Source organism: Oncorhynchus mykiss, chromosome 22, assembly GCF_013265735.2.
Source record: "Oncorhynchus mykiss isolate Arlee chromosome 22, USDA_OmykA_1.1, whole genome shotgun sequence".
NCBI classification, from domain to species: domain Eukaryota; kingdom Metazoa; phylum Chordata; class Actinopteri; order Salmoniformes; family Salmonidae; genus Oncorhynchus; species Oncorhynchus mykiss.
Genome location: NC_048586.1, coordinates 48,191,003 through 48,203,071, shown reverse-complemented (window position 1 = coordinate 48,203,071; position 12,069 = coordinate 48,191,003). Strand labels below are relative to the sequence as shown.

Genomic DNA, 12,069 nt, shown 5'->3' with positions numbered 1-12,069 from the left:
AAAATAGGTTTATATTTTATATCTGACATATATTATCTTGTCATCTCTCATTGACAGGAAGCTGGGCGTACCTACAACTACCGCCACTCTCGGCAAGGATGAGGATTCTTGTTCGGCCAATCGTGTGTACCACTGCTGAAAAGGCTAATGACGTTGTGAAGACCTGTGTGGCCCTCCACAACTACCTGTCCTCCACGGATGAAGTTCATGAACCAAACGCAGGATTACTACTCTCCCGCTTTTGCTGACACTCCCGTCCCTCCTGGCAGCTACGAACCTGGAGAGGAGGAGGAGGAGGGTTTTGTGGCAGGGGACAACCATCTCCAAGAGCCAGGGAGACTCTCTCTCGTGCCAGGGTGACACAGCTTGCAAGCAAAACAAGAAATAAGCTCAGGGACCTTCTTCCTCTCCCCCATGGACGTGTGCCATGGCAGGAAGAAATGGTTAGGAGAGGACAACTCAGCCCAAGGCCAGCTAATCAGAACAGGCCTTTGTTTTCCACTGCTCACCTTGATGGATGCGTACAGTTCTTTCTTTGTGTGCACTGTGAACCAAAGTACTTTGTACTAAAATGTAGATTTTTAATCTTGTTAATAAAATGAAAGTTGATTCTGTGATGTCTGTGTGCATTCATTTAGATTTGAACTACACCACCAGTAGAAGCCAGATCTGTAAGGTCTGTGACACACAGCTCTTCGGGTACGTTGTCACACAGCCCTGGGTACGTTGTCAGCACGTGACTTCAAATAGAATGCATTGAAACACTTTGTATTGAGATGAAGATACTGAGCTTTTTTTTCCCAGCACACAAATAAATAAACCATCTGGTCTCTGAAAGTAAACCAAAATACAACAGTGTCTGCTAAGAGCAGACATGTTAACAACACGTTAACAACACGTGTCAATTAAATATCATTCAAGTGTCACAGTGTAGATAGAAATATCTGACCAGTGACGAGGCGGTGCTTGGGACCAGTGACGAGGCGGTGCTTGGGGGCAGTGACGAGGCGGTGCTTGGGACCAGTGACGAGGCGGTGCTTGGGGACAGTGACGAGGTGGTGCTTGGGACCAGTGACGAGGCGGTGCTTGGGGCCAGTGACGAGGCGGTGCTTGGGGCCAGTGACGAGGCGGTGCTTGGGGCCAGTGACGAGGCGGTGCTTGGGGCCAGTGACGAGGCGGTGCTTGGGAACAGTGACCAGGCGGTGCTTGGGGCCAGTGACGAGGCGGTGCTTGGGGCCAGTGACGAGGCGGTGCTTGGGGCCAGTGACGAGGCGGTGCTTGGGGCCAGTGACGAGGCGGTGCTTGGGGCCAGTGACGAGGCGGTGCTTGGGGCCAGTGACGAGGCGGTGCTTGGGGCCAGTGACCAGGCGGTGCTTGGGGCCAGTGACGAGGCGGTGCTTGGGGCCAGTGACCAGGCGGTGCTGGGACGCCGAGAACAACACCTGGTGCTTTCATGTAAATATCAGACTGGGAAGTATTGATGTTCACTATCTCTTCCTATCTGAAAGGGAAGCCAATGACATAACACCCCAAAAATATTATAATTATATATAATTTTTTACCCCTTTTTCTCCCAAATTCTGTGATATTCAATTGGTAGTTACAGTCTTGTCCCATCGCTGCAACTCCCGTACGGATTCGGGAGAGGTCGAAGGTCGAGAGTCATGCGTCTTCCAGAACACGACCCCGCCAAGCCGCTCTTGACACACTGCTCGCTTAACCCGGAAGCCAGCCGCACCAATGTGTCGGAGGAAACACCGTACAACTGCCGACAGAAGTCAGCGTGCAGCCTGCCACAAAGAGTCTCTAGAGCGCGATGGGACAAGGAAATCCCCGGCCGACCAAACCCTCCCCTAATCCAGATGGGCCAATTGCACGCTGCCTCATGGGTCTCCTGGTCGTGGCCGGCTGTGCCTCGACACAATCCCGCTACGGACAATTCCTTCGACCCCATGGCTTGGTTTTTGCTCTGACATGCACTGTCAACTGTGGGACCTTTTATATAGACAGGTGTGTGCCTTTCCAAACCATGTCCAATCAATTGAATTTACCACAGGTGGACCCCAATCAAGTTGTAGAAACATCTGAAGGATTATCAATGGAAACAGGATGTACATGAGCTCAATTTTGAGTCTCATAGCAAAGAGTCTGAATACTTATGGAAATAAAGTATTTCTGTTTTACTATTTGTAATAAATTCGCAAACATTTCTAAAAACCTGTTTTTTGCTTCATCTTTATGGAGTATTGTGTGTAGATTGAGGATTTTTTATTTATTTAATTACATTTTAGAATTAGGCTGTAATGTACATTTTTTTTTTGTCTGAGGAAAAAAGCCAAAGGGTGTGAATATTTTCTGAATGCACTGTGTTTCTGCAGTGGCAAGTGGAAACACAACCAACTCTACCACACATTGCCTCATGTATGTCCCTCCTCATTGAGTAACATGTGTGTCAGAGATTGCATTGGCTAGACTGGGGGGGGGGGGGGGGGGGGGGTATTAACGGGTGTTGGTTGTGAGTCATTTCCTCTTGGGGAAAATATAGTTTAATCTCCAGGCTCTGATTTAAAACTCATCACTGCTGCTCCCTTCAGGAAACCATCAACCAGTCCATTCGTCTGTGGTCTGTCGGTGTCTTGCCTAAACGTCAGACTGTTTAAACTTTTACTGTCACATAGACATAGTAAATGCCTTTCTTGCATATCAATATATTACTAGAAAAAAACATGACGAATAAGAAATATGAAATACACTATGTAAGTATACTATATACAGGGTCAGTACCATATTAACAATGTACAGGGATACTGGAGTGATGGAGGTAGATATGTATAGGGGGAAGGTGACTACATACAGGGTCAGTACCATATTAACAATGTACAGGGATACTGGAGTGATGGAGGTAGATATGTATAGGGGGAAGGTGACTATATACAGGGTCAGACCATATTAACAATGTGCAGGGATACTGGAGTGATGGAGGTAGATATGTATAGGGGAAAGGAGACAGGGATACTGGAGTGATGGAGGTAGACGTGTTTAGGGGTAAGGAGACTAGACAATAGGATTGAAGTCAAACAGCAGCAGCAGCTTGTATGTGAGTGGGATTGTAGAGTCAGTATACATTTATGTGCATATTGTGTGAGCGATCAGATGATGGAGTGTGTGTGTGTGTGTGTGTGTGTGTGTAAGGCTCTGTGAGTGTGTTGGAGTGACAGTCTGTGTGTGTGTAAGGCTCTGTGAGTGTGTTGGAGTGACAGTGTGTGTGTGTGTGTGTGTGTGTAAGGCTCTGTGGGTGTGTTGGAGTGACAGTCTGTGTGTGTGTGTGTGTGTGTGTAAGGCTCTGTGAGTGTGTTGGAGTGACAGTCTGCATGCGTGCGTGTGTGTGTGTGTGTGTGTGTGTGTGTGTAAGGCTCTGTGAGTGTGTTGGAGTGACAGTCTGTGTGTGTGTGTGTGTGTGTGTGTGTGTAATGCTCTGTGAGTGTGTTGGAGTGACAGTCTGTGTGTGTGTGTGTGTGTGTGTAAGGCTCTGTGAGTGTGTTGGAGTGACAGTCTGTGCGTGCGTGCGTGTGGCTCTGTGAGTGTGTTGGAGTGACAGTCTGTGTGTGTGTGTGGCTCTGTGAGTGTGTTGGAGTGACAGTCTGTGTGTGTGTGTGTGTGTGTGTGTATGGCTCTGTGAGTGTGTTGGAGTGACAGTGTGTGTGTGTGTAAGGCTCTGTGAGTGTGTTGGAGTGACAGTCTGTGTGTGTGTGTGTGTGTGTGTGTGTAAGGCTCTGTGAGTGTGTTGGAGTGACAGTCTGTGTGTGTGTGTGTGTGTGTGTGTGTGTGTGTGTGTAAGGCTCTGTGAGTGTGTTGGAGTGACAGTCTGTGTGTGTGTGTGTGTGTGTAAGGCTCTGTGAGTGTGTTGGAGTGATTGTCTGTGTGTGTGTGTGTGTGTGTGTGTATGTGTGTGTGTGTGTGTAAGGCTCTGTGAGTGTTGGAGTGTGTGTGTGTGTGTGTGTGTAAGGCTCTTTGAGTGTTGGAGTGTGTGTGTGTGTGTGTGTGTGTGTGTGTGTGTGTGTGTGTGTGTGTGTGTAAGGCTCTGTGAGTGTTGGAGTGTTGGAGTGTGTGTGTGTGTGTGTGTGTGTGTGTGTGTGTAAGGCTCTGTGAGTGTTGGAGTGTGTGTGTGTGTGTGTAAGGCTCTGTGAGTGTTGGAGTGTGTGTGTGTGTGTAAGGCTCTGTGAGTGTTGGAGTGTGTGTGTGTGTGTGTGTGTGTGTGTGTGTGTGTGTGTGTGTCTGTAAGGCTCTGTGAGTGTTGGAGTGTTGGAGTGTGTGTGTGTGTGTGTGTGTGTGTGTGTGTGTGTAAGGCTCTGTGAGTGTTGGAGTGTGTGTGTGTGTGTGTGTGTAAGGCTCTGTGAGTGTGTGTGTGTGTGTGTGTGTGTAAGGCTCTGTGAGTGTGTTGGAGTGTGTGTGTGTGTGTGTGTGTAAGGCTCTGTGAGTGTGCATAGACAGTTCAAAACACTGAAATAAAAGGTAAATAAAAATACAAGGTGAACTCGGTCCTATTTGGCTAGCTATCTAGCTATTTATCAGTCGTATTGCTTGGGGGATAGAAGCTGTTCATGGGCCTGTTGGTGTCAGACTTGATGCACCGGTACCTCTTGCCGTGCGGCAGTCAATATGCTTTCACAGGTACAGCTGTAGATCCTTTTCAGGATTTGAGGGCCCATGCCAAACCTTTTCCACCTCCTGAGGGGGAAGAGGCAGTGTCGTGCCTTCTTTTCGGCTGTGTGTCTGTGTTTGGACCATTTTAAGCCTTTAGTGATTTGGACACTGAGGAACTTGAAGCTCCACGCCCTGTGGGTGTGGGTGTGCTCGCCCCCCGTTTCCTATTGACCACGATCAGCTCTTTGCCTACCCCTCACCACCTGGGGGCGGCCCGTCAGGAAGTCCAGGATCCAGTAGCAGAGGGAGGTGTTCAGACCCAGAGTCCTAAGCTTGGTGACAATCTTGGAGGGGACAATGGTGTTGAACGCTGAGCTGTAGTCAATGTACAGCACTCCTCTTATCTAGGTGGGCGAGGGCAGTGTTGAGTGCAATTGAGAGTGCGTCATCTATGAATCTGTTGGGGTGGTATTCAAATTAGAGTGTGTCTCAAGGGTGTCTAGGATGGTGGAGTTGATGTGTGCCATAACCAGCCTCTCAAAGCACTTCATGATTACAGATGTGAATGACACAGGGTGGTAGTCATTGTGGCATGAAGCCTCAGAGTTCTTAGGAACAGGAATGATGGTGGTCATCTTGAGATGTGGGGATTACAGACTGGGACAAGGAGAGGTTGGAAATTACTGTGCATATATCTGCCAGCTGTTCTGAGCATCCTCTGAAAACACACCCTGAAATACCGTCCGGCCATGAGGCTTTTACGAGTGTTGACCTGATTAAAAACCTTACTCAGGTCGGCCTCGGATAGCGAGATCACCCAGTCCTCTAGGTCAGCAGGGGCCATCATGCATGGTTCTGTGTTGTTTTTTGTTGAAACATGGATAAAATGTATTGAGTTCGTCTGGTCTCTACCAGGCATCGTTGGGCAGATCATGGTTGGGTCTTCCTTTGTATTCCGTAATGGACTGTAGCCCCCTGCCACATGTGGCAGGCGTCGGAACCTGTGTGATGTGATTCCACCTTTATTCCTTTATTGGTTACCATGGTAAATCCATTATTATCATTCCGAACGAAGTAGCTGTAAAAAAAGACAATAGTCTCTTCAAGACAGAATGTTGAATAACATACTCTTACTTTACCGGTTGTACATGTTGCTGGTCCTTTTGACAGGAGGTGGAGATACGTTGGCTTTTCAGCCAACACTGGGTCATGTTCATTAGGCAGCAAATGGAAGAAAAGGGACTGAAACAGGGAAAGGAGTACCTTGACTTGACAAGAACAAATGCTTGTTTAACGGGGGCACATTTAAAAAAATATATATTTTGTTTGGTGTGCCGTAATGAAAACAACACACAGTAGAGGTTCTTTCATGCAGAAACCCTTTAAAGTGATGCTGTTTCTTCATTAAAACCACAATGATTTCTCCCTCACAGATGATCGTAAGAATAACGAGGGGCTCCAGATGGAATTTAAGTCCAACCAGTGGTTTGGTGCCACGGTACGGTCACATGGTGAACACATCCTGGTGAGTGTTATTTAATTTTTATTTTATTTTTTATTTCACCTTTTATTTAACCAGGTAGGCCAGTTTAGAACAAGTTCTCATTTGCAACTGCGACCTGGCCAAGATAAAGCAAAGCAGTGCGACATAAACAACAACACAGAGTTACACATGGAATAAACAAGAGTACAGTCAATAACACAATAGGGGAAAAAAGAAAGGGACCTCATGTCCTTATCTCCATGGTTCGATGACGTGTTGAATGATGGAGAACCTGTGTTGTTGTTTTGAATGTCTCTGAAAAAGAGTTATATTGAAAAGGTTTGCTTACTTACCTTTTTGAATTTGGATCCCGCGACGTGGATATCTATCCAGGGATCTTGCTCACAAAACGTTTTAAGAGCTGCTTGGCGTAGCAGCTAGCGTAGCTGTTACCTAGCTATCAAACTAGCAAGTTTTCCTTGACAGCTTGAACACAGCCCGCGGTGCGGTTATCCCTTGTGGCTGGGACCGCAGATTGTCTAAATCCCTGCTGTTTGTTGATGTTTAAATCTGCCCTGCGACCTACCCCTTACCTGGAAATGCGTGGAGTATCAGCATCAGCCTACACTGATACCCTGGCATCCCAATCCAAAGGTGGGAGTTATGGCGAGGACAGTGTTTCTCTATCACAGGTGAAGGATATTTTAAAACACTAAAAGGGTTTTACTAGCAGTTGTTACAACAACAGGAACATATTTTCAAGAGATTTGTCCAAATACTGATTGATTCAACTAACAAAATAATGGACGAGCTGACCAGAGATGTCCAAGACCTTAATAGCAGTTTGCAGTTCTCCCAGGGAGACGTGGCGAGAGGGAAACAAAGTCCACGTGAGATGACATCAGTACAATCTCTGAATCAGTATTACAAATGACTGGGAAAACAGACGATCTAGATCCAGGTTTCCTGGGGCCCCTCCTGGGTGCACGTTTTAGTTTTGTGCCCCCTAGCACTACACAGCTGATTTCAAATCATCATAGCTTGATGATGAGTTGGTTATTTTGAATCAGCTGTGTGGTCCTAGGGGGCAAAAAACTACACCGTGAACCAAGGTGAGGGAAACCCGGATCTAGGCGGACAATCCAGGAGGAATAACATCGTTGTGGATTACTAGAGACTTCTCATGAGAACTGGACAGAGTATGACGAGAAAGTAAGAAAAATGATCACTGAAAAACTGCAGAGGAAGATTCAGGTCTGGAAAACCTGTCACTAGTCCAGGTGACAGACCAAGCCGGTAGTAGTCTACTTCCTGAGGTTTAAGGACAAGATGGCTGTTCTGGAGAGAGCCAAGAATTTGACAGGAACCAACATCTTCCTCAACAAGGATTTCTCTGAAGCTGTGTGCCAGTGGCGGAAAGAACTTATCCCAGCTATCGAGCTGCCAGAGAACATTGCTTACATCCTCAAAGACAGGCTCATTGTCCACCTTCCCTCCCAAAAGCCTGGGATGAATGAGAGAGCCAAGCATCAGGGTCCGTAGCTTCAACCCAACATTTACACACACACACATACAAAAGTACAGTATGTAAACACCTCTTCAAATTCGTGGATTTGGGTATTTCAGCCACACTCGTTGCTAACTTGTGTATGCAATTGAGCACACAGCCATGCAATAGACAAACATTACCAGTAGAATGGCCTTACTGAAGAGCTCAGTGACTTTCAACATGGCACCGTCATAGGATGCCACCTTTCCAACAAGTCAGTTCATCAAATTTCTGCCCTGCTAGAGCTGCCCCCGGTCAACTGTAAGTGCTGTTAATGTGAAGTGGAAACATCTAGGAGCAACAACGGCTCAGTCGCGAAGTGGTAGGCAACAGAAGGTCACAGAACGGGACCAGCGAGTGCTGAAGCGAGTAAAAATTGTCTGTCCTCAGTTGTAACACTCACTACCGAACTTACTAAGAACTGTTAGTCGGGGGCTTCATGAAATGGGTTTCCATGGCCAAGCAGCCTCACACAAGCTTAAGATCACCATGCGCAACCGTCGGCTAGAGTGGCGTTGGAGTGGTTTTTCTCCACAAAAGGGCTTTATTACAGACAGAAATAGTCCTCAGTTTCATCCGCTGTCCGGGTGGCTGGTCTCAGACGATCCGGCAGGTGATGAAGCTGGATGTGGAGGTCCTGGGCTGGCGTGGATGCACAATGTTTGTGGTTGTGAGGCCGGTTGGTTGACTTTCAATTTCTCTAAAATGACGTTGGAGGCAGCTTATGGTAGAGAAATTAACATTAAATTCTCTGGCAGGACCGAGTTTGGGAAACGCTGCTCTAACACACACAAATGGTTGTTTTTGTATTGCTTGTATATTATTGTATTTAAAATGTGTGAACACATCCTGGTGAGTGTCACGTCCTTATCTCAGAACCGTATGATCAGATGGTGAACACATCCTGGTGAGTGTCACGTCCTTATCTTGGAATCCAGAACCAAATCTTGAGTGCGCCAGCTAGCGAACAGTCTGTAACGAGAGAAGACCCATTTTCTCTATCGAGTCTCTTTGACTGTTGCGTGGCCTTGCTGTCGTTGACTGTACTCATGAGGTGTTGTGTGTCTCTCTCTCAGGCCTGTGCTCCTCTCTACCAGTGGAGCACGTACAGCGTGTCAGAGAGAGAGCCTGTTGGAACGTGTTTCCTGAAGAAAGGACAAGAAGTTGTGGAGTACTCTCCTTGTCGATCTAGTAAGTGACTGAGAAAATTGTTTGTTTTTTCTCGATCCAGCAATTTAAGCCTAGAGATTCTTCATTAAAAAGTGTATTGTAGTCTGGGATTAGATCTGGGAAACTGGCTCTATATCTGTTTATATCAATAACTGCAGATTGAGATGACCCCACCTGGTTTACCATTGAGAGATGATTAAATCGTTCTGTGTTTGGGTTGCTCTGAACAGAAGCCAACTCTCCAGAGGGACAAGGCTTCTGTCAGGCTGGATTCAGTATTGACTTTGTCAAGGTGCGTATTGTGTTTTGTGTGTCCTCTTTGCCAAGGTGCGTGTTGTTTTGTGTCCTCTTTGTCAAGGTGCGTATTGTGTTTTGTGTGTCCTCTTTGTCTCTTTGCCAAGGTGCGTATTGTGTTTTGTGTCCTCTTTGTCTGTTTGCCAAGGTGCGTATTGTGTTTTGTGTTTCCTCTTTGCCAAGGTGCGTATTGTGTTTTGTGTCCTCTTTGCCAAGGTGCGTGTTGTGTTTTGTGTCCTCTTTGCCAAGGTGCGTGTTGTGTTTTGTGTCCTCTTTGTCAAGGTGCGTATTGTGTTTTGTGTGTCCTCTTTGCCAAGGTGCGTATTGTGTTTTGTGTCCTATTTGTCTCTTTGCCAAGGTGCGTATTGTGTTTTGTGTCCTCTTTGTCTCTTTGCCAAGGTGCGTATTGTGTTTTGTGTCCTCTTTGTCTCTTTGCCAAGGTGCGTATTGTGTTTTGTGTTTCCTCTTTGCCAAGGTGCGTGTTGTGTTTTGTGTCCTCTTTGCCAAGGTGCGTGTTGTGTTTTGTGTCCTCTTTGCCAAGGTGCGTATTGTGTTTTGTGTCCTCTTTGCCAAGGTGCGTATTGTGTTTTGTGTCCTCTTTGTCTCTTTGCCAAGGTGCGTATTGTGTTTTGTGTTTCCTCTTTGCCAAGGTGCGTGTTGTGTTTTGTGTCCTCTTTGCCAAGGTGCGTGTTGTGTTTTGTGTCCTCTTTGCCAAGGTGCGTATTGTGTTTTGTGTCCTCTTTGCCAAGGTGCGTGTTGTGTTTTGTGTCCTCTTTGCCAAGGTGCGTATTGTGTTTTGTGTCCTCTTTGCCAAGGTGCGTGTTGTGTTTTGTGTCCTCTTTGCCAAGGTGCGTGTTGTGTTTTGTGTCCTCTTTGCCAAGGTGCGTATTGTGTTTTGTGTCCTCTTTGCCAAGGTGCGTGTTGTGTTTTGTGTCCTCTTTGTCAAGGTGCGTATTGTGTTTTGTGTCCTCTTTGCCAAGGTGCGTGTTGTGTTTTGTGTCCTCTTTGCCAAGGTGCGTATTGTGTTTTGTGTCCTCTTTGCCAAGGTGCGTATTGTGTTTTGTGTCCTCTTTGTCTCTTTGCCAAGGTGTGTATTGTGTTTTGTGTCCTCTTTGTCTCTTTGCCAAGGTGCGTATTGTGTTTTGTGTTTCCTCTTTGCCAAGGTGCGTGTTGTGTTTTGTGTCCTCTTTGCCAAGGTGCGTATTGTGTTTTGTGTCCTCTTTGCCAAGGTGCGTGTTGTGTTTTGTGTCCTCTTTGCCAAGGTGCGTGTTGTGTTTTGTGTCCTCTTTGCCAAGGTGCGTATTGTGTTTTGTGTCCTCTTTGCCAAGGTGCGTGTTGTGTTTTGTGTCCTCTTTGCCAAGGTGCGTGTTGTGTTTTGTGTCCTCTTTGCCAAGGTGCGTGTTGTGTTTTGTGTCCTCTTTGCCAAGGTGCGTATTGTGTTTTGTGTCCTCTTTGCCAAGGTGCGTGTTGTGTTTTGTGTCCTCTTTGCCAAGGTGCGTATTGTGTTTTGTGTCCTCTTTGCCAAGGTGCGTGTTGTGTTTTGTGTCCTCTTTGCCAAGGTGCGTATTGTGTTTTGTGTCCTCTTTGCCAAGGTGCGTATTGTGTTTTGTGTCCTCTTTGTCTCTTTGCCAAGGTGTGTATTGTGTTTTGTGTTTCCTCTTTGCCAAGGTGCGTGTTGTGTTTTGTGTCCTCTTTGCCAAGGTGCGTGTTGTGTTTTGTGTCCTCTTTGCCAAGGTGCGTATTGTGTTTTGTGTCCTCTTTGCCAAGGTGCGTGTTGTGTTTTGTGTCCTCTTTGCCAAGGTGCGTATTGTGTTTTGTGTCCTCTTTGTCTCTTTGCCAAGGTGCGTATTGTGTTTTGTGTCCTCTTTGTCTCTTTGCCAAGGTGCGTATTGTGTTTTGTGTCCTCTTTGTCTCTTTGCCAAGGTGCGTATTGTGTTTTGTGTTTCCTCTTTGCCAAGGTGCGTGTTGTGTTTTGTGTCCTCTTTGCCAAGGTGCGTGTTGTGTTTTGTGTCCTCTTTGCCAAGGTGCGTATTGTGTTTTGTGTCCTCTTTGCCAAGGTGCGTGTTGTGTTTTGTGTCCTCTTTGCCAAGGTGCGTATTGTGTTTTGTGTCCTCTTTGCCAAGGTGCGTATTGTGTTTTGTGTCCTCTTTGTCTCTTTGCCAAGGTGTGTATTGTGTTTTGTGTTTCCTCTTTGCCAAGGTGCGTGTTGTGTTTTGTGTCCTCTTTGCCAAGGTGCGTGTTGTGTTTTGTGTCCTCTTTGCCAAGGTGCGTATTGTGTTTTGTGTCCTCTTTGCCAAGGTGCGTGTTGTGTTTTGTGTCCTCTTTGCCAAGGTGCGTATTGTGTTTTGTGTCCTCTTTGTCTCTTTGCCAAGGTGCGTATTGTGTTTTGTGTCCTCTTTGTCTCTTTGCCAAGGTGCGTATTGTGTTTTGTGTCCTCTTTGTCTCTTTGCCAAGGTGCGTATTGTGTTTTGTGTTTCCTCTTTGCCAAGGTGCGTGTTGTGTTTTGTGTCCTCTTTGCCAAGGTGCGTGTTGTGTTTTGTGTCCTCTTTGCCAAGGTGCGTATTGTGTTTTGTGTCCTCTTTGCCAAGGTGCGTATTGTGTTTTGTGTCCTCTTTGTCTCTTTGCCAAGGTGCGTATTGTGTTTTGTGTTTCCTCTTTGCCAAGGTGCGTGTTGTGTTTTGTGTCCTCTTTGCCAAGGTGCGTGTTGTGTTTTGTGTCCTCTTTGCCAAGGTGCGTATTGTGTTTTGTGTCCTCTTTGCCAAGGTGCGTGTTGTGTTTTGTGTCCTCTTTGCCAAGGTGCGTATTGTGTTTTGTGTCCTCTTTGCCAAGGTGCGTGTTGTGTTTTGTGTCCTCTTTGCCAAGGTGCGTGTTGTGTTTTGTGTCCTCTTTGCCAAGGTGCGTATTGTGTTTTGTGTCCTCTTTGCCAAGG

The 12,069-nt window shown here is 46.6% G+C and overlaps 1 protein-coding gene across 4 annotated transcripts in view; it reads left to right on the top strand.

Moving 5' to 3' along the window:
- The window catches only part of LOC110501956 (integrin alpha-V), an 80,282-nt gene that overhangs the window by 16,971 nt on the left and 51,242 nt on the right, over positions 1–12,069 (top strand). For all 4 annotated transcript variants that reach the window (XM_036959469.1, XM_036959468.1, XM_036959467.1 and 1 more), the window contains 3 exons: positions 6,078–6,169; positions 8,753–8,867; positions 9,077–9,138. In XM_036959469.1, the coding sequence (XP_036815364.1) occupies positions 6,107–6,169; positions 8,753–8,867; positions 9,077–9,138 (240 nt within the window). In that variant the 5' untranslated portion in view covers positions 6,078–6,106. The remainder of the gene's footprint in view (positions 1–6,077; positions 6,170–8,752; positions 8,868–9,076; positions 9,139–12,069) is intronic.